The 22,377-nt window shown below is 49.6% G+C and overlaps 2 protein-coding genes across 6 annotated transcripts in view; one reads left to right on the top strand and one right to left on the bottom strand.

Annotated features, from left to right (window-relative positions):
* Prox1 (prospero homeobox 1) overlaps nt 1-11,515 on the bottom strand; it is a 50,203-nt gene extending 38,688 nt beyond the window's left edge. For 2 of the 5 annotated variants that reach the window (XM_087194243.1, XM_087194239.1), the window contains exons 1-2: nt 11,184-11,390; nt 1,794-3,587 (exon numbers count right to left, since the gene is read on the bottom strand). In XM_087194243.1, the coding sequence (XP_087050369.1) occupies nt 1,794-3,520 (1,727 nt within the window). In that variant the 5' untranslated portion in view covers nt 3,521-3,587; nt 11,184-11,390. Of the gene's footprint in view, nt 1-1,793; nt 3,588-9,513; nt 9,980-10,501; nt 10,642-11,183; nt 11,391-11,490 lie in introns of those variants that run through there. The other 3 variants (XM_087194241.1, XM_087194240.1, XM_087194242.1) reach the window with 3 other exon arrangements.
* Nucleotides 6,699-22,377, top strand: part of LOC110350941 (uncharacterized) — a 73,270-nt gene continuing 57,591 nt past the window's right edge. The window contains exons 1-3 of the mRNA XM_087194223.1: nt 6,699-6,728; nt 9,971-10,929; nt 11,379-13,278. Coding sequence (XP_087050349.1) covers nt 6,699-6,728; nt 9,971-10,929; nt 11,379-12,027 — 1,638 coding nt within the window. The 3' untranslated portion in view covers nt 12,028-13,278. The remainder of the gene's footprint in view (nt 6,729-9,970; nt 10,930-11,378; nt 13,279-22,377) is intronic.

The raw sequence follows: 22,377 nt of genomic DNA on the forward strand, positions 1-22,377 counted from the left end.
TGTCTGTCTCTCTCTCTGCCTGACGGAAGAGCCTACATCACTTCTACTTTCCTACTTGTTTCAAAATGAAATTCAAGGATCTCTGAGGCCTGACAGGGTCTAGAATTGACACGATCTTTGAAAGATGCTCTTCTTGTGAAGGGTGAAAATCCATTCGCCCCTCGGGTCTTACTCCACCTTTTGCATCACCAATAGCTCTATTGCCATCATCTTGACGAAGCTTTTTCTGCCTGTTTACAATACATTAAAGACACAGCGCTTGGTGTAGCGTAGCTTTATGACTGGTGCATTGCATTTTAGAACTCTGAAAGGCTGAAGTTAAATCAGCAACCAAGCCAAGACTCACGTTGAGACCTCAGCATCTCTCTCTTGACTGGCCTCTCTTCTTCCTCAGCAACGAAAGCAACTCCATGTTTAAGTGCTCCAGGGGTCTCATACCTGTGGCTCAATCCACCTCCCCAAAAGGCTTCCCTACCATCCTGAGAGCTGGCTGGGGAGAAGACCCAGGACAACATATCTCCACCATAGCTGGGACTTCACACTTACGTGTCAGCCTCTGGAGTGGGCTCAAATACTAAAATGTCAGTCTCTAGTCATCAAGATGATTGCTCAAAATCCTCAATTTAGTAACAGCCAACTTAATTGCTAAATTTTACATCCATCTGGTAATTTATTATATAAGAAACATCCCTCCACCTGCCTCCAAATATTATTATTCTACTACCCCAAAAGACTAACCATTATGAGAGTTTTTAAAAATTTAAGGAAAGGCCTGATTTACAGAGAAAGATAAATCAGTTAAAAATAGCAGGAGTTCAGGGTATGTCTACCAAAAAATATAATCAGCATCTCTACATAAAGGTCAGGATCAGAATTTAAAGGAGTCATAAAAAGAGCCATTTTTTAAGTCTAATACTGCTGAGTTTTATATTTAATTGTGCTCTTTTGCTTTCCAAAATAATTTGCTTTGTGTATGTTAGGACAAAAGATTTCTGTGTATGGCTGAGCAGAGGTTAATCATGCATAGAAGCAGCTGCACCAGGCCCAAAGAACAGACTTTGGGTGAGCGAGAGAGGCTGATGCCGTCTGAATAAATCAGTACCTGTGTATTTCCTTAAAGAAAAAAGTCTTGCTTAAAAATTAAAGAGAGAAACTAACTTCCCACCCATAGCTGCCTTTCTCCCACTGTGACAGCTTAGCAGCTTCCCATCAATAAAGTGCACTTCGTGAGATCTAACTGGGCCCTCATTATGGGGACCAGGAGCTTTGGGGAAGGTAAACTAAAGGGTGAGGATTTTCTTAGTGGAATCTTACAGATCTGACTCTTCTCCCTACTCCATGATAAAACGTGCTATCTTTATAAAGTATCTGAGAGACCTCAAAGTGTACAATGAGAAGATTTTTGCAATTTCTGAATTTACAGAGAGAGGGAGGGAGGGAGGAAGGGAGAGAGACAGAGAGAGAGAGAGAGAGAGAGAGAGAGAGAGAGAGAATGAATACAGGAACAGCAGAAGAAAAAACGACAGTGCTGGGAAAGTGCATCAGACACCAGCTCCTGGAGGCAAACAACAACTTGTGAACGTTGCAAACACTAGTTTAGGTCGAAGCTTTCCTGCAATCAGAAATGCCACCTGTACACTGCTGAGAGCCTGTTAGGTTGGATAATAGGGAAAATTTCATTCTTGAGAAGAGACTGATCTACATCATCCTACACACGGTATCAAGCTAGCCTCTTGGGCAATCTTTTCGCTTTGTGTTGTTTTGTTTGTTCCTTGAGGGGAAAATAAAAGGATATTGCACTTCCCGAATAGGGTGAGATTTCGGACATGTCTTGGAGATCACCGCACTCGGACTTTATGAGCGACAGGGAGAGCCCTTCGGCCGTGCTGGGTGGGTGTGCTGGTGAGCAAGCATGGTGGCTCAGGTGGTGAGATGACATCTTGGTCCTCAGGCTTGTCGTGTCCCTAGTTAAGTCTAAGGACTCGGGAGAGGCTCTGTCTTTTCCCGAGAAGGAGCCAGAGGGAGCACCTAATGGACTCTGAAATGGGTAGGCCATCAAGGGGAGGGGGAAGGGGTGGCGGAAGGTGGAGGTGGTGAAGCCCGTGGTGGCCGAGAGAGGCGACTGGTGCAGGGGCTGGTGGTGGCCGCCAGCGGCCGGGCCGGAGGCAGACTGGTCAGAGGAGTTTTTGCGGACCACCAGGGGCAGTGCTTCTGTCTGGTCTGTGGAACTGGGCATCTGCACATTGCCAAAGGTGTCCAGGGGGTTTGGAATGATGACGTCGCCAAAGCACTGCAGGCGCTGGTTGGCGGTGTGGAAATTATGGTTGTCCCCATTGACTGCAAACCTGGGCTGGGGGATCTGGAGAGGTGGGAAGACCTGAGGAACCTGGCGGGAGGGCTTGGCCGAGAAGACTTTGACCACAGTGTCCACAACTTGTGACATGGCAGTGTTGAGCTCCTGTTTCAAGGTCTCAGCCAAGTGCTTGCCTTCCGGTTGCAAGGAGTTTGGCCCGTGGTCTCTGTCTTTGTTGCTGCCTTCTCGCTTGGGCTTGTTTTCAGCCATCTCCTGCTCTCTGATCAGGGCCCGAGCCCGGTCGATGAACTGTCCTGGGTCCAGCTCACACATCTCACTGTCTGACCTCCCCACGGAGTCCTGGGCCCGCGCCTCTAGAATCTCCGAGCGCATGCTGTCTTCGGACAGGTTCCCATCTTCATCATTTTCAGAATCGGTGCTGTCGTAGATCTGGTAGAACTTCTCCTGCAGCTGCCGCAGCTGCTTCTGCATGTCCTCCAGCTGCTGTTTCAGCTGTCGGCGCTCCTCTCGCTTCTGTTCTTTGCGGGCTGAAACCAGCTGCTGGAAACTCTGCTGCTGCTGCTGGGGCAGCTTTTGCTTGCGTTTGTTTTCTCGGTAACTTTCTCGGGGGCTCACAGACTGTGGGGCCATCTCTCTTTCATTTTCATTGCCCCTTAATGCCACACTGGGGGAATGGCTCATACCCCGGATTATGTTCTCCACCCGGGCACGCTTTGCTCTCAGGTGTTCATCACATAAGCGATCCATATCAAACTGGCTCATAGTAGGCCTGCCAAAAGGGGAAAGACACTCTGGGGGGCTGTCTCTTGAAGAGTTGCTGCATATATCCTCCTGATGGACTTCGGAGCCCGTACTAGAGAGACCACTGGCTTGGAAACTGGGCTCCGTGCCACCATTTTTGTTCATGTTATTTTTCAACAGCTGGGAAATTATGGTTGCTCCTGGAAAAGGCATCATAGCATCTTCATACGAGTTCGCCCTCTTCAGCAGCTTGCGAAGTACATTTGACTTTTCCCCATCTGCATGCTGTACCACTGAATACTCAACATCCTGCTCAGAACCTTGGGGATTCATGGCACTAAAAAACGTTGCTCTTGCTTTAGCAAAAAATGCAGATGCTGTCCCTACCGTCCTTTTCACTCCAATGTCAACTCTTCTTCTCTTGGTTTGCCGGCTTAAGAGGGCTGTGCTGTCATGGTCAGGCATCACTGGACGGTTATTGTGCCATCTTCAAAAGCTCGTCAGCTGGGCACAGCTCAAGAATCCCGGGACCCTGGCCAACAGAACAAAAGGACTGATGAATCATTTTCTTTAAATTTCTCCAAATTTCCTGACCTCAATCCTGAATCAAATGCAAAATGCATAGGCTCTGGGATTTATGGCACATTACAATTATTGCAATTTATTATGCACTCTGCTTGAAATGAAACATTTTTAAATATTTCTGCTCCACTGGTTTAAGATGGATTAAGATTTTAAAAAAAGCAAAAACTGCTTAAGCACCAGTAATATGATTCCCTTTCACAAATGCCTAAAATGATACTGTTTATCTTCAGAAGAAACAGTAGATTATAAGAACACAGCCTCTGACAACCAATTGATTAAATTTTGGGCTTTGAGATTCACATTATAAAAGAAGATGCAAGTGGTCTATACTTAAGAAATAAGGTTAAATTTTGAGGCTGCGTGAAATTTGGATGATAAATTCCATTTCTCCATTAAAATTATTGTGGTTTGACTGCTACTAAAGGAAAAGACTCCAAGGTAAATACACATATACAACGCATACCTCTTATTACTGAATTTTAAAATATTTTTGTCTTATGTGAAATGGGAAGAACACCCCATCCAGCACCTTTCAAACATAAATGATCAATTTAGCACTGAAATCAATGCATACTCATTTTACAAGATTATTCATTTAGCAAAGTTACACATTTTTATTATTAAAGTCATATGTGATGATGGTATCTGTTGCTATATCCAAATGTCACTATGAGCATATTTCTACATTTTCATATTGTCCCTTTTGATGGCCTTGATTATTAGAAAACTGGATTCACTGCAAAAGAAGGCTGTTGTCACATTTTAGAAATTAATAGGTAGACTAATAAATTATTGGACAAGGCAAGAATAAATACATCTTTGGTACTAGTTTTCTTATGTAAAAATCTGCCAAATAGTTCTCCAAATGCCTAAAGAAACCCTTTAGCTCTCATCCTTTGTGCATCTTATTTCCCCTGGTAAAGAAAAGGAAGGAAAAAAAAACAACCAGTTGAAAGATATAGAAAGAAAAAATAAGACATCAACCAAATATGTGAGTAAGGGAAATACTTTCTTTGATTCTTGGGGACAGACTATAAAAAAGGAATATCCTTGCTTGCCTTTTATAAAAGGCACTTGACATATTGTGTGACTTATTAACCAGCAACACTGATCACAAATTTTGTATCCATGTAAGATGTCACATCTTTTTGTTTACAATTAACATTTCATGAAGAAAATGAAAATATTTTTTTTTCATGCCAGGTTTATCTGATATTGAACTTCACATTCGCTTAACGGAGCACATCTTCACAATAACAGGCTCTATTGCCAAAGGCAGCATGCAGAGTGTTTGGAACAGCTCCCATCTCTTTCGGTTCACCTGTAAAAACATCTACGTGCTCCCCAGGACTGCATCTGTGGCTAGTTTTAAAGAATGACTATCCATGCAAATAGGCATAATTTCAGCATGAAATAACCTGTAAAAATCAAGAAAATGCTCAATGCTTACATGGCAACAATATGTATGTTTTTTATCCTGGCAGAGATTTCATCATGCAATATTTGATCTTGGTGTCGAAAATACAATTTTAAAAGAGGCTGTTCTAGAGTATCATGAAAGCCAGATGATAATTCTTTCTATATATTTTTGTAATGTTAAGGATGAAATACTTCCTGTATACTTTATGATAAAATATCCTGAACTTTGGAATGGAAATAGAGGTCTCAATAACTTTAATATTGGGCTCAAAATTAGATTCAGAATGATTGAGACTTCTCACATACTACTAATAAAATTGGTTTCAGGAATACAAAAAGGCAGTGACAAATATTTCACTGACACATTAGATCTGATAAATCAGGGATAGCTGTCAGGTGAGAGGAAGAAGAAAAAGGCAGAATTATTTCAAAGATCTATTAGTTTCAGGAACACTTAGATGGGGGGGCACAAGAAGATTCTTTTGTATGTATCCCAGATTTCCAAAACTATGGCTTATAGTTTAAAAACATCATCTCCTTTTTGTGTACAAATATTTTTCTCTTTAATAGCACCAGCAAAGCATGCGGATCGCTAATCAAAATGTTGCTCAAACTTCCTGCAGTATTTCCCCCCTGTTCACCTTAACACACAAGCTGGATTTTGCTCCTGCCCACCTTGCCATGGGAAGATGTAGCAGGGGCTCCAAAAGGACATGCTGGTGTCCTTGATGAGCACAAGGTCATCCCAGGCATCCTTCCTTTCCCACCTGCCATGTACCTCCACATCCAATTCACTTCCTCTCCTTTAGCCTAGGTATCAACAGCTGCATCCCTGCCTCTCACTGAAGCCTCGAAGAGGCCTGGGCTCTTCCTAAGGGGGGAAGACATGATGCTTTCATCTTCAGTGGAGAGTAAGTGTTAATTAAACATGTTTGCTGAGTCTATGAAGAACTAGATATTCTGTAACTTTCTCCAAATTCCTCAAACCAAACTGAGTTTTCAAAGTTGTCTTTTAAGCAGTGAGCGTTTTTAAATTCAATAATACTTTCTTTCTGTTTTGGGCTAAGAGAATTTAAATAACTTTAGGTCTTACTGTAAAATGTCTAGGTGAGACATAACAAATAGAACAGGACAACTGGGGGGAAATAGAAAAAAATCATACAGTCCAGTAAGAGACACTGTATTATGAGGCACAAATGAAAACAGCTCTCCCCATAGCTTAGCCCTAAACTTAGAAATAAAGTTTAGCGTGGTGGCACACACTGAGATCCACAGAGGCCATAGCCAAGATAAACAATATAACTGGAACACATAGTCCTTTACTAGCATCATATTTCATAGACAACATACACATATGAGTATATTTACCCTATAATAAAATGCATTATCAGATACTCATAATATAAATCAGATCACTTAAAAAACATTTCCCAAGTGTTTCTATGATTTCCCAATTCAGAATCGAAAGGATGTTATGTAATGACTATCACTTATATGGTCCTTCCTCTCCAGCAAGATTTTCAAAAACTCCTGCATGTCTTCACATATATGTTCCACCTTAATGTTGTCACAATAATTCCTATTGATTCTTATAATATTTTCATCATTTTAACATTAATTATGAATGTGGCCAAGCAACATGAAGCTTTCTGATCAGCGTATCAAAATGGTGAATATTAATATCAGCAGGAAGATAGAAAAAACATTGACGTGGAAATTGAACCTAAATTATTATTGAGCAAAGACATATACCTTATTTTTTTATATATCTTATTTTTATAAACTCCTCTTTAATTAATGTAAAAATCTACCTATAATTTTTGATTGTTATTTGCTGCACCAGTTGGCATCTAAATCTATACAAATCCTTTAATAACTGCTACACAATAGATATCTTAGCATAGCAATTCCTCTCAGAAAAGATAAGAACAAACACTAAGATATAATCAAGTCAGATTTTTAACTACCACAAAAGATTCATTAAAATCTGACTTATCTGACATTCTCTTTAACCTAGAGAATCCTAAGGATGCAATGTTAGCAGAAAAGCATTTTCAGTAAAGAATTTCAAAGGAACATTGCAATATGAACAGAAAGTGGTTCAGTGCTGCACTGTAATAAAGAAGTTATTTGGGGGAAGGAGATGCAACTTCTACTACACGTCTATTTGTCCAGTCCCTGGACAAAGAAGTGTTTCATTCTGGTAACTATCCAGAGAGTTCAGACAAATCTTTTACAAGGCAGTGAAAGCGTAAGGTTAGCTTGGTTTCCTGCTTGGATCATTTAGCTTATCTGTCTTTGTTGATAAAATTATTTGAAGAATTTGCTTATTACTTCTTTTAGAATGTCATCTTTAAAGGGGCCTTGAATCGACTTCTTGGGGTTCACCTGGCTATGACATTTTAAGTGGTATTTTTTGAATAGAGAGTATTGTAGAGGAATCTGAAAAATCAGAGGACTTGACGCACGTACCCCCAAGTCTAAGCTCCCCTTCCTTTGCTGTGTTCCAGAGTTCGTTTATGCTGATTAGCACTTTTCCTTTAGAGATGTTTCTGCTCACTACCAGGTTAAGAAGCTTTTAATATCTATTTTGAAGAACCCACTTGACATAAGTGAATACTTCACGTAACTAAGATTATATTGACAGGTTTTTAAATTTCCTATCATGACAGACTTCTTAAATCGTAACCATTTCATTTATGATTCTTCCATCCTATTAAAAATTCCACACATTTTTCTTCTGCAAAATGAATGCATAACATTGTCTGAGACATGCCTACAATATTGATTTCTACTTATCTAGAAGTAATAATTCATCAAATTGGGTAAATAGAAGTGTAAGGAGGCATCTTAAGAAAACACACTTACACTTTTTTCTTTTTTTTGCAAAATTTGGACTATTCTAAGTATTGTTTGAGGCTTTGAATACACTAGGCAGTAAAAGTTCAGAATTATATGTTCCTTCCTTGCATGTCCCTTATATATGTCCCTTCCAATTTATTCAAAAGATTTAATTGGAATTCTATCATAGTACATCATGCATAATCTATTTTACATTATCACACCACTAATATTTTATAATTTCTTTTAAAAATTCTAAATGTAAAAATCCCCATATTGATATTGCAAATTTGAGACAATCCCTGAAATGCTCCAGGAAGTTGATAAAAAAAGGCCTTTTTTGAATTTTGAGTAGATGAAGAGGAGATGTGGCAACTTATAGAATAAGTTAGCTGAGGTTTTAAGATGGCATGTGCTACTCAGGGGAGAGCCAGGCTAGCCAGGGAGTAAAGTGAGAACAAAGATGCATGTTGTATATCCATGACTTTTTTTCCCACAAGGTGGTGATTAAACTAAATAGAATCCTGCATAATGGATGCATAAAAATATCAATAAGTGCCAAGCACAGATGACCTCTATTAGAAACAAAGTAAACAAACATAGCCATAGATGACAGTTTAATCATCAAAGAACTTCAAAAGCATCCACGGAAAATATGGGGGGGGGCTTGACGTTTAAGTTGAAAAAATACATGACACATACTATCACATTTTCTTAGAAACAATGATAACCATGCAAACAACAAAACCAACCAACAAAAGCCATTTATCTTCTAACCTACTCACTATGCAGCTCAATTTAAAGCAGTAGCCTGATAAAGAAAAATGTTTTAAAAGTTAAGTTTTAAGAATCCAGATATAGGGTCTTCATTGATTTCCCAGCATCTTCGCTCACACATCCAGCCACAGTCCTTAACTTCATTTGTTTTACCCTTCTATAAATCTGCCCATGCACAGGCTAACTCCAATATGCTCCCTTTTCCTTCCTTACCAAACACAGCCCATTTCATTTCAAAAATACTCAGAAGTTTGTGCAAGAAACTCTTCATAGACTGACTGCCTGAATCTTACATCAAACAGAAAAGCACAATTAGCTCTCATGTGCTGAAGATTTCCCTTCTCCATCAAAGTCCTATCTAGGACATCTGGCACATGTCTGGTACAGTGACAGGCGCATTCGTACTTTAGGAGATTATTGAACATATACCTTGAAGGAGTTCACACACATCACACATACCTATTCTTTCCGGGCAGGGCAGGGAGGAGCGAGCAAGCTAAAAGATAAGCTTTAACACCACTAACACTTTCAAACTGACTTTGGTATTTTTGGCAGTTACACACCACCCTGGCTGTCCAAAACACACACACACACACACACACACACACACACACACACACACACAAAGGATGTCTCTCTCCTCTCCCCCCCTCCCTCTCTGCCAAGCACAGACCAATGAGACAGGCATAAACTGGAGAGACCCAAAAGGAAAATCAATCTCCCTCCACCTGCTGCCTGAAGTGGGGGTGCTCTTGGCTCCCTGGCAGACAGAAGCCTGAGAAGCTGCCTCAGCAGCGGCCTGCCAACACCCTAAAGAAAAATAAACACATACATACCTCTCGGCCCCCCAGCCCTTCCCAAAGAGCTCACATGGTGGGGCTCAAAACACCACCGCAGCCCCATTCCCCCTAACCCAGAACCCTTGTTAGCCAGGGCAACCTAAATTCAAAAACCTCTGCAGCCCTCCAGCAAGCCCTGTGGTCTGGGACGCGCACACACAAGCAGACAGGAGGAAACTTACACCTGTCTTTCTTGACACAACACACCTGTCAGGCCCTGCCCATGCGCACTCTAACAGACGTCTGCCTGCCTACTTTAGGAGAGGAAATGATTTTTTTTTTTGGTAAGAGAAGGCATGGGAGGGGGGAGTGAAGGAGACTTTTCTAGCCTTGACTTTCAACGGAGGCCACCCTGGGCTTGCTCTGTTTTCATAAGCTTAAGGAGACAACACAGACCTTCTCAGAAAAATAAAAACAAGCAGGTGAGTTCGCAGCCTTCCCCCAGGCGGAGTAGGGCTCGGGCTGCCAAGAAGGGCAGTTTCTGCCTCCAGCCGCGGAAGAGACGTCCAGCCGCCGCCCCCCCCCCCCCGCCGGTCCTGCTCGGGGCGGCCCGGAGGAGTCTCAACTTCGGAAGGCGCTGGAAAGGCGCCGGGGCCCCGCGGCGTGGGAGCTGCGCCCCGTGCCCACCCGGGCCCCATCCCCGCAGACGGCGCGGAGCTCTCCGTCCCGCCCGCTGCGGAACCAGCAACTCGCCAAACTGGACTCGGGCGACGGCTCCGGCCCCTCCCGCGTCCGCTCGGCCGGGCTCGCGGCTCTGCCTCCTCTTCCCGCCCAGCTCTCTCCGGGCGCTGCGCTTCCAGCCGCGATTCCCTCACCTCGGCCCTCCTGCCTCCCCGTCCTCCAGACTGGGGCGAAGCCCTGGGTACCACCGGGACGAGGTCCGCGCCCCGCAGCCCGGGACGAGATCACCCATCCCCGCCCGCCCGCCCGCCCCGCGGGCTCAGGCTCCCCAGCCTTGCTGCCCCGGCTGGCGGCGTGGCCTTACCGACTGCGCTCGACCCCGGGGCTCCTTTCCCGGGACCCAGCGGTGCCCGCTGCCGCCCCGATTTCAGCATCGCAGCCCGGCTCGCGCAGGGAGAGCAAAGTGAGGGCGCCCCCTCCCCCGCGCCTCCTTCCCGGCTCCGGGCCCGGCGCCCGGTTAAAGAGGAGAAGGGGAAGGTATGCAAATGACAAGCAAATTGGAGGAGCCCGGCCGAGAGGCGGCTATAATAAACCAGACAAAGGCGCAGGGCTGGGGAGGAGCCCGGAGTTTGCGCCCGGGGAGGTGGGAAGGGGAGGCTCGTCGGAGAGCGGCGACCCTGGCGAACAAAAAGCGACCCGGTCTCCTGCGCGGTCCTCTCTCCCGAAAAGGGAGGGCGGAGACGCGGGGAGCAAGCGGACGCCTCCCCGCACCGCAGAAGCGGGACACAAAAGGTGACAAGTCCGGCGACCCCAGCCCCTGGCAGGCAGGGGAAGGAGATAAAAGCCAGGGATCCCTCAGCCTCGGGAGCGGGGCCGCGCCGCGCCGGGTCCCGGCTCGGAAAGTGTCCCGAGGCTGTGACGCGGTGCGTCCAACAGCACCACTTTCGGGGCGCGCGCGGCTGAGTGCGAGGCGCCGCTCCGTGCCACTCTCCCGCAGCCGCGCGCGATCGGGGCAGGGGAGGCCCTCGCGAGGGAGAGGTACTTACGGCGCGAGGGCGGCGGACGGGCCTCGCGCGCCCTCTCCCCTCGCTCGCTCTCCCTGTCGCCGGCAGGGAGCGGAAAACACGCGCGCGCTGGTTCGCGAGTGGCGGACGCGCGGGCGGAGCGGGCCGGTGAGTCGGCGCGGGCGGGCGCACCGGCCCCGGCTCCTGAGCGTGCGCCGCTCGGCTCGCCCGCTGCAGCGCCGTGGGTTTCCGAGCGCTCCCTCGGCTGAGGGCTCCGCTCCGCAAGATTTACTTTAAGACGCAGCTGAAGGAAACAGGAAGACTGCACGTCACAGTCCGACTGACGTACCCGGCCCCAGCACCCAATCGCGAGGCGCCTTCGGATTCAAGGGGGGACGGCGAGGCAAGAGAACTTGGGAGGAAAAAAATATATAAAAGGGGTGGGTGTGGGGGTGCGGGCTGGGGAGAGAGGAGGGAGAGCGGAGCGGCGGCTCCTCCCCGGCCCCCTCCCCGGCCGCGCTGCTCCGGGCGCTGCGACGCCGGCCGGGCCGCCGAGAGCCATCTGCGGGCCGCGCGCCGCTCCCGGGCAGCCGGTCCTCGCCGCCGTGTACGCGCGTGTGTGTGTGTGCGCGCGTGTGTGTGCTTGTGCGTGTTTTTTTCCATTTCCCAGATACAGCTGATCGGGTTCGCCCCGCGCCCCAGCGAGCGAGGGAGCGAGCGCTCCTCGGACTCGGGTGGAGGAAGGCACGGAAAAGTATACTGGAGACAAAGTGGGGCTTTTCGGGGTGGCGGTGATGCAGAAGGAGGGAGTGGAGGGTCCACAAATCAGTCCGTTTTTACAGCGATCCTGGGTAGGAGCCGCAATACATGTCACGCTTCCTTTTAAAGAGGGGGTGGACTGTGAGATGCAGGTAGGTCTGGGATTAAAATGATACGTGCGGAGGTTTAACGCTGAGCTCGCTGCATCCGATATAAAGGAGCAACACTGGCTGAGCCCCAGTCAACCACCAGCAAGATTACTGGGAACAAGAATATTTACACCCCCCCCACCACCACCACCTCTGACAGGGTCCCTGGGACTATGGATACAGCAGCTATTTAAAAGTATATGTTACAAACATTATCTCGCTCAGTGTCCCCAGACCGACTCAGGAGCGCAGTCCAACACTGGATTTACACGATTTTGACACCTGGGTAACAAAGTTTAAAGTTTATTAGGCAAGACATATCAAACGCTAGAATCTCAGACTCCAACTTGAAACCGAAGAAAGTTCATTTTGGCTTGACTTTCTGAGATGAGAAATACCCAGCACGGGTTCTCTAGATAAGGCAGCTCTGGGCTTTGCAAGGTAACAGACGCTGAAGAGAGAGCCTCCAGCCACAGAGAGAAGATGCCTTTCGCTGGGGACAGTAAACGGCTTTTAATAAAGCAGGCGAGTTTATCACTTAAAGATCCTATAAAAGCTAGGGCTCGCAGGAGCTGGGAAGTAGAAACTTTCATGCCTACTCCAGTAGATGCATGTTTTTTAGGTTGAACGGGGACCAGCAGTTTTCCTGCGTCCCTCACATTTAGTCAGATCAAAGGTTGAATCGTGTGTTGTGACAAGAGTATTTATGAGGTTCGTTGCTAGAACCCCAGGCTGGCTGGCTATTACCACCATCTTCTGCGACGGGGGGGGGGGGGGGACACCACGCCTTTCTAGGACATTTACAATTTCAGCTTCAGGTTCATCAAACTGTGAAGAGATAGGAAGTCTCCTCTTTGAATCAGAACAGCGGTGTTAGTATGTCACAGTGTATACTCTGTGGGAAACTTTAGGCACGGAATTCAAACGTTAAGAAGAGGAGGAGGAAGAGGAGGAGGAATAATAAGGTCAACCAGGTTGGTGTCAGCAATAAGAAAGGCTTTCAGGAGCATCACCAGCCCTCTGCAGGCCCTTTCCCGCCCCCAGACACCCCTCCCTCCACCGTGCAAATGCTCACCCTCACACTCATGCCTCCAGCGATCGCTAGGCTAGTGTATCCAGTGTTCTAATGGGGACGTGACAGTTTAGGCTGGGAACTGAAATGGCTCCCAACATGCCCATGAGCTGCAGTGTGGAATAATAATGCTTCTATTGGTTGGGTCCCTTTCGAGGTAAGCGGGGTGTGTTAAGGGGGGAGTTGGGGTTGTGAGAATGGATCCAAACCACCGTCCCCGGCCTATTATTTTTTCCTTAAGTATCTGTAAGCTAACATAGAAGTTAGTATCTATCCACAAATAAAAGTGGTAGGAGTAAGGGACATTTACCCTGTACACCTTAAAACCATCTGCCCAGCTTGCAGTTTAAGTGGGAGGAGGCCAAGGAAGGAAAAGAGGGCGAAAGGAGAGAGAGAGAGAGAGAGAGAGAGAGAGAGAGAGAGAGGTTTTCAACTTCAGCCCACAAGTTTGTGGCTGCACCTAGCGCCCCGTGCACGTTCAGCACACATCACGTTTAGGATCCGGCGGGGAAAGCTCCCTGCGCACCGCACCCGCGTCAGTCCTCTGTCTCAGGCCCAAGTCAAGTGGGAGGCCGGTAACAACCTTCGGGAAAAACAGGGAAAATCGCTTGGCCCCAGGCCGGCTCGCGGGTCGCAAGCGCCCGGCAGTGATTAGCAGCCCACCTCAGGGCGCAGGAGCCGGAGCCGAGGGTTGAAATGGGCTGGAGCGAGCTCGTCTGGAGTCCAGCTCCGCGTGCTGCCACCTCCGAGACGTCCTTTTCCTGCCCGGCCCGGCGAGGCGACGTGCGGGCCAGGCTCCTGGCGACCTCTCCTCTCCGGCCAGGGCCGCTGTCAGGGCTTCGGCGGCCCCGGAGCAAGGCGCGAGGCCCAAGCCTCTATCTCGGCGACGGTTTTCGGTTGGGAAGAAGCGATCCGTCAGCCAGAGAAGAGAAGTGGCCTCGATATTGGCTCCATCTGCGAGGCCACATGCCGGGCTCAGGTCCTCGCAGCCCTTCCGCCGTCTGCGCTTGGCTCACACAATCTCAGTAACTTGAAAGTTAGCGCAAGTCGCGAGCGGTCTCTAAGCAGCCCTCTCCGTGCAGGCTGCCTTTGCTTATTTATCTGGAAGCCGATCTGTTCCTTCTCAGTCCGCTCGCACCTTCTCTCTCCTGCATCAGGTGTGGGGCTAAGCGGCCTTCGCCAGGACGTCTCCCCTCCGGCTCTTTCTTAAAAGACACTGAGCGGGGCATGGGAGGGAAGACGGTGCACACCGGTGGTTTAAAGCCTGGCAAACAACCGTCGCCAGAGCCTAAAACCAATTCTGGGCATTTCACCTAGATCCCGCCAGAGGCTGGGGCTGTGGGCTCCGAGGGAGGACGGCTGAGGAGAGGCCCGCTCACCCCTGCCACCAAGCTCAGCGCGCAAAGAGACAGAAGCGGGCCTCCTCCCCGTCGCCCCCTGTGCGCAGCGTGACGCCAAACTCCACCTGGGGCTGCTCTGAGTGGGGTAGGGGTGAAATGCCACCAGATCAGTAGCGAGGAGCAGCTGTGGACCCGCTCTCCGGGGAACCTCACAGCTCAGAGCCTTCCAGTGAGTTTTGTTTAACCAACAGCTTTCGAAGTAAACAGAAGCGCACGCTGCAAAGAAGTCGAAATATCACCCACGCAAGAATTTGAAGAGGGGCTAGCGGGGTGGGGGGGGAGAAATTTTTAAATAACAAAGCCCCTGTCCCCAAATAAGAGTCCTCTATTTTACCTAAAGGAGCGCAGAATGGTCAGAAAAGTAAAAATTCATCGGAAGCAGGGGTTCGTGATAAGGTGACCTCGAAGAGAATCACTCGCCTCCCACAGACGCCCGCCCGCGGTGGGAGAGAGGGTGTCCGTGGTCTCAAGTCACGGTGCCCCGACTCTACGGACGTGGACGGATATCACCCAGGGAGCTGCCTTCCTGCCCGAGTAGTACTCGGAGGCTGGGATCTCTCTTCGCCGCCAACCCTGGCTTTGCCTCAGGCACCGAACTTTCCAATACCAAGATATTAACAGATGGTGGCTAGCACATGGTGGCGGTTACTTACATAATCCAGCCACTCCGCTGGCCGCGCGGGCCGGAGAGGCGCCCGGCAGGCCTTGCGCGGGCCTTTCGAGGGGCGCCCTTGCTCCCCCCAAATGACTTGCTTTCTCCAACCCTACCCGGCGCTTTGAGGGCCAAGTCTGGAGAGGCCAAGCTTTCTGTATAAAATATACATTTATCTGGTTGTGCTTGATCGTCTTCGGTGGTGATAATCGTGAAGCTGGAGACCCAAAGGGAGAGAAGCAGATGGGACCCCTTGGGGACACGGGGTGCGCTCCCTCCGCACCTGGGGGTGCCAGGGAGTGGGATTTACACAGTTTCCACCCCCCCCCATCCCGATCAGCCTGTAGGAAGGCTGGGGGGGGGGTGCGAGCGGACGCCTCTGCGCGCGGGGGCGCAGTGGGCAAAGTGGACGCGCGGCCCCTGGGCACCGCTGGCCTCCCAACCGGGCAAGGCTTGAGCGCTCGGCCTGCGTCCTGGGAGTTGCTTTCCGCTGCTTGCCCGCCTTCGGCCTGCGCGCCCTCGGCCACCTCCCCCAGGCCAGCCCCCTGCCCCTGCCTGTGCGCCTCCGCCTGAGCGCCCGGCCTTCGACCCGGGGCTGCCCAAACCCGTGCGGACCACGCCTGCGTGTCCGGCGAACTTTCGGGATGGGCGGGAAGGTGGGAGCCTCCTGGCCGGGGGCCCGGTGGGAGCGGGGATTCCTAGCCCGCGCGGCTCCACCCGTGTCCTCCTCCATCCTCGCCCGCCCCGCCCCGCCCCCCACGGCCTGCAGCCTGGCTCCTTGGGCGGCTCGGCGTGCACGGGGCGCACGGGGCAGCGGCCTGCTCCCGAGCGCTGTGAAGCGGGGGGCGGGGGGCGTCCCCGCAGCCCCCCCGGTCCGCGCCAGCCTGTTGCTGAGGGGTGGGCGCGTCGCAGCCGGGTCGCGGGGACCCGGGAGAGGGGGGTCTCCCCCAGGAGCGCGCGAAGGCGGGGCGTCGGAGGGCTGGAAACCTCACGGTGTGCCATCGGCTCCTTTTGTCAAGTAATCTAAGGGTTTGGTGCCGGTACCGGCTTCCTGTTCTTTGGTCTTTCGGGTGCAGGGTGAGCATTCGAAGGAGCTGCTCTGTTTTCTGGGCTTTGGTGATAGGATTTAAGTTACCCACACCGTCCATCTCACAAGGCTTTTATTCAGGATATAGAAATTAAATAGGCAAAGAAAGGCCCGGACACCGGGAGAAGAGTAGGAAGCGCCTACTTTCCATTTATCCCGGGAGAAGGAGGAACTCTGCATTTTGTTTAAATTAGAGCGAAACAGAGTAGAAAGCCAGATTTCTATAATTTTTCTGGTACTATTTCTTTTATGAAGAATCTAAGTGTCTGTTTGTCATCATTTGGAGATCAAAAGGAAAATCCATATGCTGCACAGTTTTTCGAAATTGATATTTAAATATGTTTTAAATGTTTTATCCAGGGCGGAGTACGGTGCTCGAGGCAAGACTGGTGACCAGGAAACCAGGGTGGTTTGATGTGAAGCAGTTGATCCCAAGAACTGCGAATCATCAGAATCACCAAAGGAGCTTTCAAAAGTAAAATACTAATAAAAATGTCTGGGTCTGCCCCAGATAGGAGATCAGTAGGGAGGGCCCGGGAATGGGGGCAGGCACACCTCTTCTCTAGTCACCGCTCAGTGGTCACTGTTTCTGTGACCTTGGGGTGTCACCCTGTCTGAGCCTCAGTTGTCCATCTGCAAAATGGAGTGATACCCAAGTCATCGAGTTATCGAGAGGCTTCTACACAGCACGATTGTTCAGTACACCATCGGTGCTCACGATACAGAATCCACTGCACACGTGCTAAAGTACGTGGAATGTACATCCAGGTGCACTTTTGAGCTTAGGAAGAGGGGCTGTCTTGGGCATTTTATATCCCCACCCTCCTCATATATTGTATACCTTCTAGGCCAAAAAAGCATAAATTAGACTTGTGCATGTTTGGAAGCCAGGCCTTGTGTTCCTGGACCTAGAACTGTCCACCAGGGCCAGTGGCCCACAGCGACCTTTTACCACCCTGAAATCTACTTTTATTCTGCACTCTTTGGCTCTTTCACATTCCCTTCTGTGTGGATGGCGAACCTTTCTAACAGCAGCTGCAGTCAGCCCAGTGAGACCACGGGACAAAAAGGTCTATTCACAGGGGAGCAACAAGCAGGAAAAAAGGTCACCATTCCTAGGTAAAACAGGAACAAATGTATATCCTGTGTCATATGCTTTTACATGTTGGAATAAACAACTCTCTTTCATGTATGTGATGTAAAAAAGATAACCTTCCATAAAATTATGGCAAACTAGTGGCCACAAGCACAGCTCAAGGTAATGCAGGAGGATCCCAGCCAAAGACAGCTGTGAGCAGGGGAAGGAAGACAGGCAGGAAGGTGGCAGGCCTGGCTGTGAGCAGCAGTGGGAGGGGAAGAAAGCTAAGGAAATAAAGGGCCAGGGCGGCACCGGCAGACTGCAGACCGAGACACCCACCTGTAATGGTAGAGCTGCAGGTGTCTGGGTAAGCCAGTGAGATGACGCAAGGAAATGTCCCAGCTCCTTGTCGGGAAGAACATGGTCATGTATTCTTGGGGAAGCTTTGGGGGGACTGGCCAGCTCGGGGCATCTGTGGTCCCCCAGGGAGTGGGACCCAGGGAAACATGAGGCCTCTGTACTCCCTGAACAGTCAACGGGAAGCATCCGTCCTGGTGCCGGCCCCACCACCTTGGTAGGTGTCTTTGGGCAAGTGTGGAGGCTTCCTGCTATCTGGCCGCTCTTTGTGCTCTGGAGGAAAATGTCTGTGGCTCCAGGGGACCAAAAGCAAAGGTCTCCATGACAGCTAGGAGCAGCAGGATCTGGGCCAGGCTGGGGGAGACGGCTGGCAGCTTCTGTCTTCTTCTCCAAGCAGCCCAGGTGGAAGGGGCAGCCACCTGCAGGTGCAGGGGGCAGGGCCAGCCAGGCTGGCGGAGGGGCGGGGGGGGGAGTCTGGCTGGGCAGGGGTGGGTAGAGGGGAGCATAACGCGGTGGGGTGGCGTGGGGCCATGGCGCCTGGGGAGGAAGGTGCTGGGTGAAGAAGGCTGAAAGCTGGGGTGGCAGCAGCAGGGAAGAGGGTTTGGAGTTGCGGGGAGAACGTGGGTGCAAATCTGCTGGGGGAGCACGACCTGGGGGAGCAGCAGGTGCAGGAACTGGGGTGAGTGTGGAGCCCCAGCTCTGGGCCCAAGGTGCGTGGGGTGGGGTTGTGTTGTCTGGGGTGGGGGGTGAGGGACAGGCAGTGCAAAGCCAAGGCAGGAGGCTAAATTTGGCCTCTGCTGCAGCCCGGGTGAAGAGCGACAAGTCTTGGCTTTCGCTCACCCAGACTTTTGAAGTTGCTCGCTTGCTAATCCTGGGTTGGCTGGGGGACTTGGCCCGATAGCCTGGCGGCGGCAGCCAAACATCCCAGGCTCTCCCCTAGGGGTCCTGTGTGTGTGTGCGCCTGTGTGTGTGTGCGTGGAGGGGGGCACAGAGCTGTGGGTGCGGACCCCTGTGGCGCTGCCGTGCAGCCCCTGAACGCTGTCCCCAAGCTCAGTTCCCAGCCTCATCTTCCTCCCTCCTCACCTGAGATCCAGACTTGCTCCTTCCGCTTGCTCTGCTCCTGCTCCTTGGTCCCCTAGGTCCTGTCCTTGCCCCTCCCCACCAGGCCAGTTCACCCCGTTCCCTCCCCAGTGCCGATCTTCTGGTCATGGTTCTGGTTGTAGAACCCCAGTTGGACTCAAGAAAATGGAATCATTCCATTCTCTGGAAAATGACCGTTTCAAGGACCCTGCTACTCATGAGAGTGGGTGATTCTGTTGAAAAAGCAGAGTACTGGACAATTACGGGCTGATCCAGCCCTGGGAGTTATTAGCTGCATTTGATTTAGTCGGGTTTCTGAAACGTCAGTTAGGAGCCCCGGTCTAGAACAATCTGGAAGAAGGGCCATGCGTCCATACCTCTGTTCATCTTCCCAAGTGATCTTTGAGGGAAAGCAGGACAAGGAGCTGACCAGCATGGTGATGATGCACAACGACAGAGGTTTCCAGAATGCTGGGATCTAGCATGTACTGAGCATCACCTCTGGGCGGGAGGCTCTGCACCCACACTTCCATTTCTGCATTCTAAAATGCCTTTGATTATGAGACAGGCCATCCATTCAAATATGGCCTTTTGGGTAAAGGGACACAAAATGACCCAAAATGTGCAGTTGATTGTAAGGCATGCTGATCCCAGGAGCATGAGAGAACATGAGAGCGAATCTTAGAAGGGAGGGTACAAAGGGTATCATATCAATTCTCCTAACAGCTGGAAGAAAGATTATCTACTCTGTGTGGCCGGATAATCCAAGACCAGAGATCATTTTACCGTCTTAACTGCCACAGAGTCAGAAAGTGGCAGAGCTGGGATTGGAACCTGAGTCAGGCTGCAGTCTGAAAGGGACCACTTTCTCCTAGACCATAAAACCTCTGCGGGGACCGGGCTTTGCCCACCCATTTCACAGGCCTGGTCTTGCCTTGACCCTTCTACTGAGGACACCCCCACCATCTAAAGCTGTGGTCCTTATGGAGCGGAGTCCCTCAGTGGAGGAAAAGGTGCAAAATAGCCAAACCGCGGTTTTTTCAGATTCAAATAAGTGTGCAGAGGATAAAAACCATGCCTGCCAGGTTGTGCTGTGCACTGCAGGAAGTCGATGAATTCGAGTGTCTCTGGATTGCTGAAAATAGAATTGTAAAAAATGAAAAGGGTGGAGGGAGAAAGGGGATGAAACTAATCCTGTTAAACGTGGTAGCCTGTTTTTGTGGCATGCAGGGAGAGATTAAGCACAGGAAAGGGGACAAGTACTGCTTCAGTTTCACTAAACTAATGTGACAACGTGTCATTGGAGGTCTTTACAGCTTGTTAGCAGATGACTCGCTGATTCAGAAGTGTTTTCTAGCCTTCCCTTTGTGTCCCCAGTGAGGTTTTTTTAAAAGTTTTTTTTCCTTTCCTCTTTCTTTCTTCCCCATGCTGCTCTATTCTGCTCTTTAATCCTTAGTGTCTCCTTCAAGTCAAAACATTTAGCTGACTCTAATCGAGATTTGGTTTTGAAGGTGCCCCGAGACCTCGGCTAGCTGGCGAAGGCCCTGAGGAGCCTGCACGGCGCCCTCCACCTGCGGCTGGCCAAATGCAGCTTCTGGGGAAGGACTCTCATTTCAGATACCAGTTGTTGGGCCATCTTTCTCCTTTTTCCTTCCTCTTTCTCTTTTTTTAAAAATTAATTTTTTAATTCTCTTCTTTTTGCATTTCATTTTGATGCCTTGAATCTTTGTCCTGCTCTGCTCTTTCCCCTTTCTCTGTTTTTCTTTCCAGTTTCCCTCTTCTAACTTTCTAACTTGCTTTCCTCCCATCTTCCCTTTCCTGGATTTTATTTTATTTTGTTTTATTTTTTGCAGGGTCTCAAACCCAAGGCTTGGAGCACATGCTCTACCCCTGAGCTATATCCAAGTCCTTCTTTCCTAGAATTTCTTTCCCCTTTTTAATGTTTTTCAATAGCCCTCCTTTTCTCTTCTTTCCTTTAAACACGACAGTCAAATTCATAGAGAAAAGTTGAGTCCTTGATTTCCACCTTGAAGAAAGTCCTGGCCAAGGGGGTGGTAGTGAGGGACCTGGCAGGCAAGGGCTGATCGAAGCCCAGAGGCAGCCAGCATTTGAGGCTTGGTCACCGCCTTTCCAAGCAGGTGGCCGGCTTGTTTGGAAACGTGGCCGGCTGTCCGCCTGGTGGCTGTGGTCCACCGCCCCTCCCCCTCCGCCGCGTTCCCCCCTGGCTGACCACCAGAGGCGCGATGTTGAGTCAGTGGAAAAACAACATTCGCCAACATTAAAGGGAGACTGTTTGGAACAGGAAGGCCCTGCCGAGGTGCAGAGGAAGCCTGCGCATTAACACGGGCCACCTCTTATCTGGGGCAGCTGGGCCCCGCGCTGCTGTGCTGAGTCGGACCTTTGCCAAGAGGGCTCGGGCAGGCAGGTCGCCTTGGGGCGCGGGGGGCTGAATCTCGCTCGCGGTCATCACCAGGACTTTCAGAGACAGAAAGTCATTGCCCCCCCATCCCCCAGTCACTGGAAAACCCGGACCGAGAAGCAGAGCTTTGCAGAGCGTCCACTGTGTCTCAGGATGCCCTTTGCCAGGGCTCGGGCCGGCCTGTTGACCTGTAAATGACAGGGAAGGACGAGCCAAGAGGACCCAAAGGAAAACCAGAAAAGGCATGCGGGTAGCTTTGCCCCCGGCTCTAAATTGTTTACCCCGAAATCTTGAGCCAGCTCCTGATGGCGGGATAAGGTAAACCCCTAATCAGTCAATAACTAACTGTGACCCACTCCTTCCCCACTGGCCACATCCCGACACCTGCAGAACCTCACTTGGGTGGGCAGGGCCAGGCCGACCTCCTGAGGGAAAGGCCCTGTCTGACGAGCCTGCCGAAAACCAGCCATGAACCCGAGCGAAACCGGTGAAGTTATGCCTGAGACTGTCAGGGAAATCTTTCTTGGGGGCTAAGCCTTGATGATCAGTTCTGGAATTTCACTTTCAGAAGTCTCAGCTGTGTTTGTGTGTGAACACAGCACAGCCTGGAGGTCCAGTTTGGTTCCAGGTCAGTTTGAATCAACTCCCAGATGTGTTCTTATGGTCAGGACATGATTCCTCCTCAGAGGGCCAGATTTGTCTCCCCTGGCCCTTCCATTCCTCATGCCTCTAGATTTTTCTGTCCCCTGTTGCTCAGTGTTAACACCTCTACGATGCGTAAGAAAAGCAAAAATGTCTTGTAACATGATAAGCAACCTTACAGCTCTACCAAGCATGATAATCATTTTTGAATTTTAAATAAGTAGGAAATCACCAGATTAATAATGATTTAATTTGGCACTTTCAGTGGACCGAGTTTATTTTTATTTCTTATGGATGCAAATTTTTAGAAATGGGGGGGGTTGGTCTTAAGTCTTAATTGTTAAAAAATTAAAATGTTTAGTTGTTGCTGTTCTCTGCTCTTATTCTATATGGCCTTTCTTGCATCATAAGCAGTCATTGGATGTACTGTTATATGAGAAGAATCTGTCATTGGTCTGGGTTTTCCCAAGGTCAAGTTATATATAGGTCAGGACCCTGTGCCAGTGAGTGAACGTGCTCCTGGTTTCATGTGTTCAGACCA

This window comes from Heterocephalus glaber, unplaced genomic scaffold (assembly GCF_053883595.1).
Source record: "Heterocephalus glaber isolate CG9 unplaced genomic scaffold, H.glaber_assembly_v1.0 deba00001600, whole genome shotgun sequence".
In the NCBI taxonomy this organism is placed as follows: Eukaryota; Metazoa; Chordata; class Mammalia; order Rodentia; family Bathyergidae; genus Heterocephalus; species Heterocephalus glaber.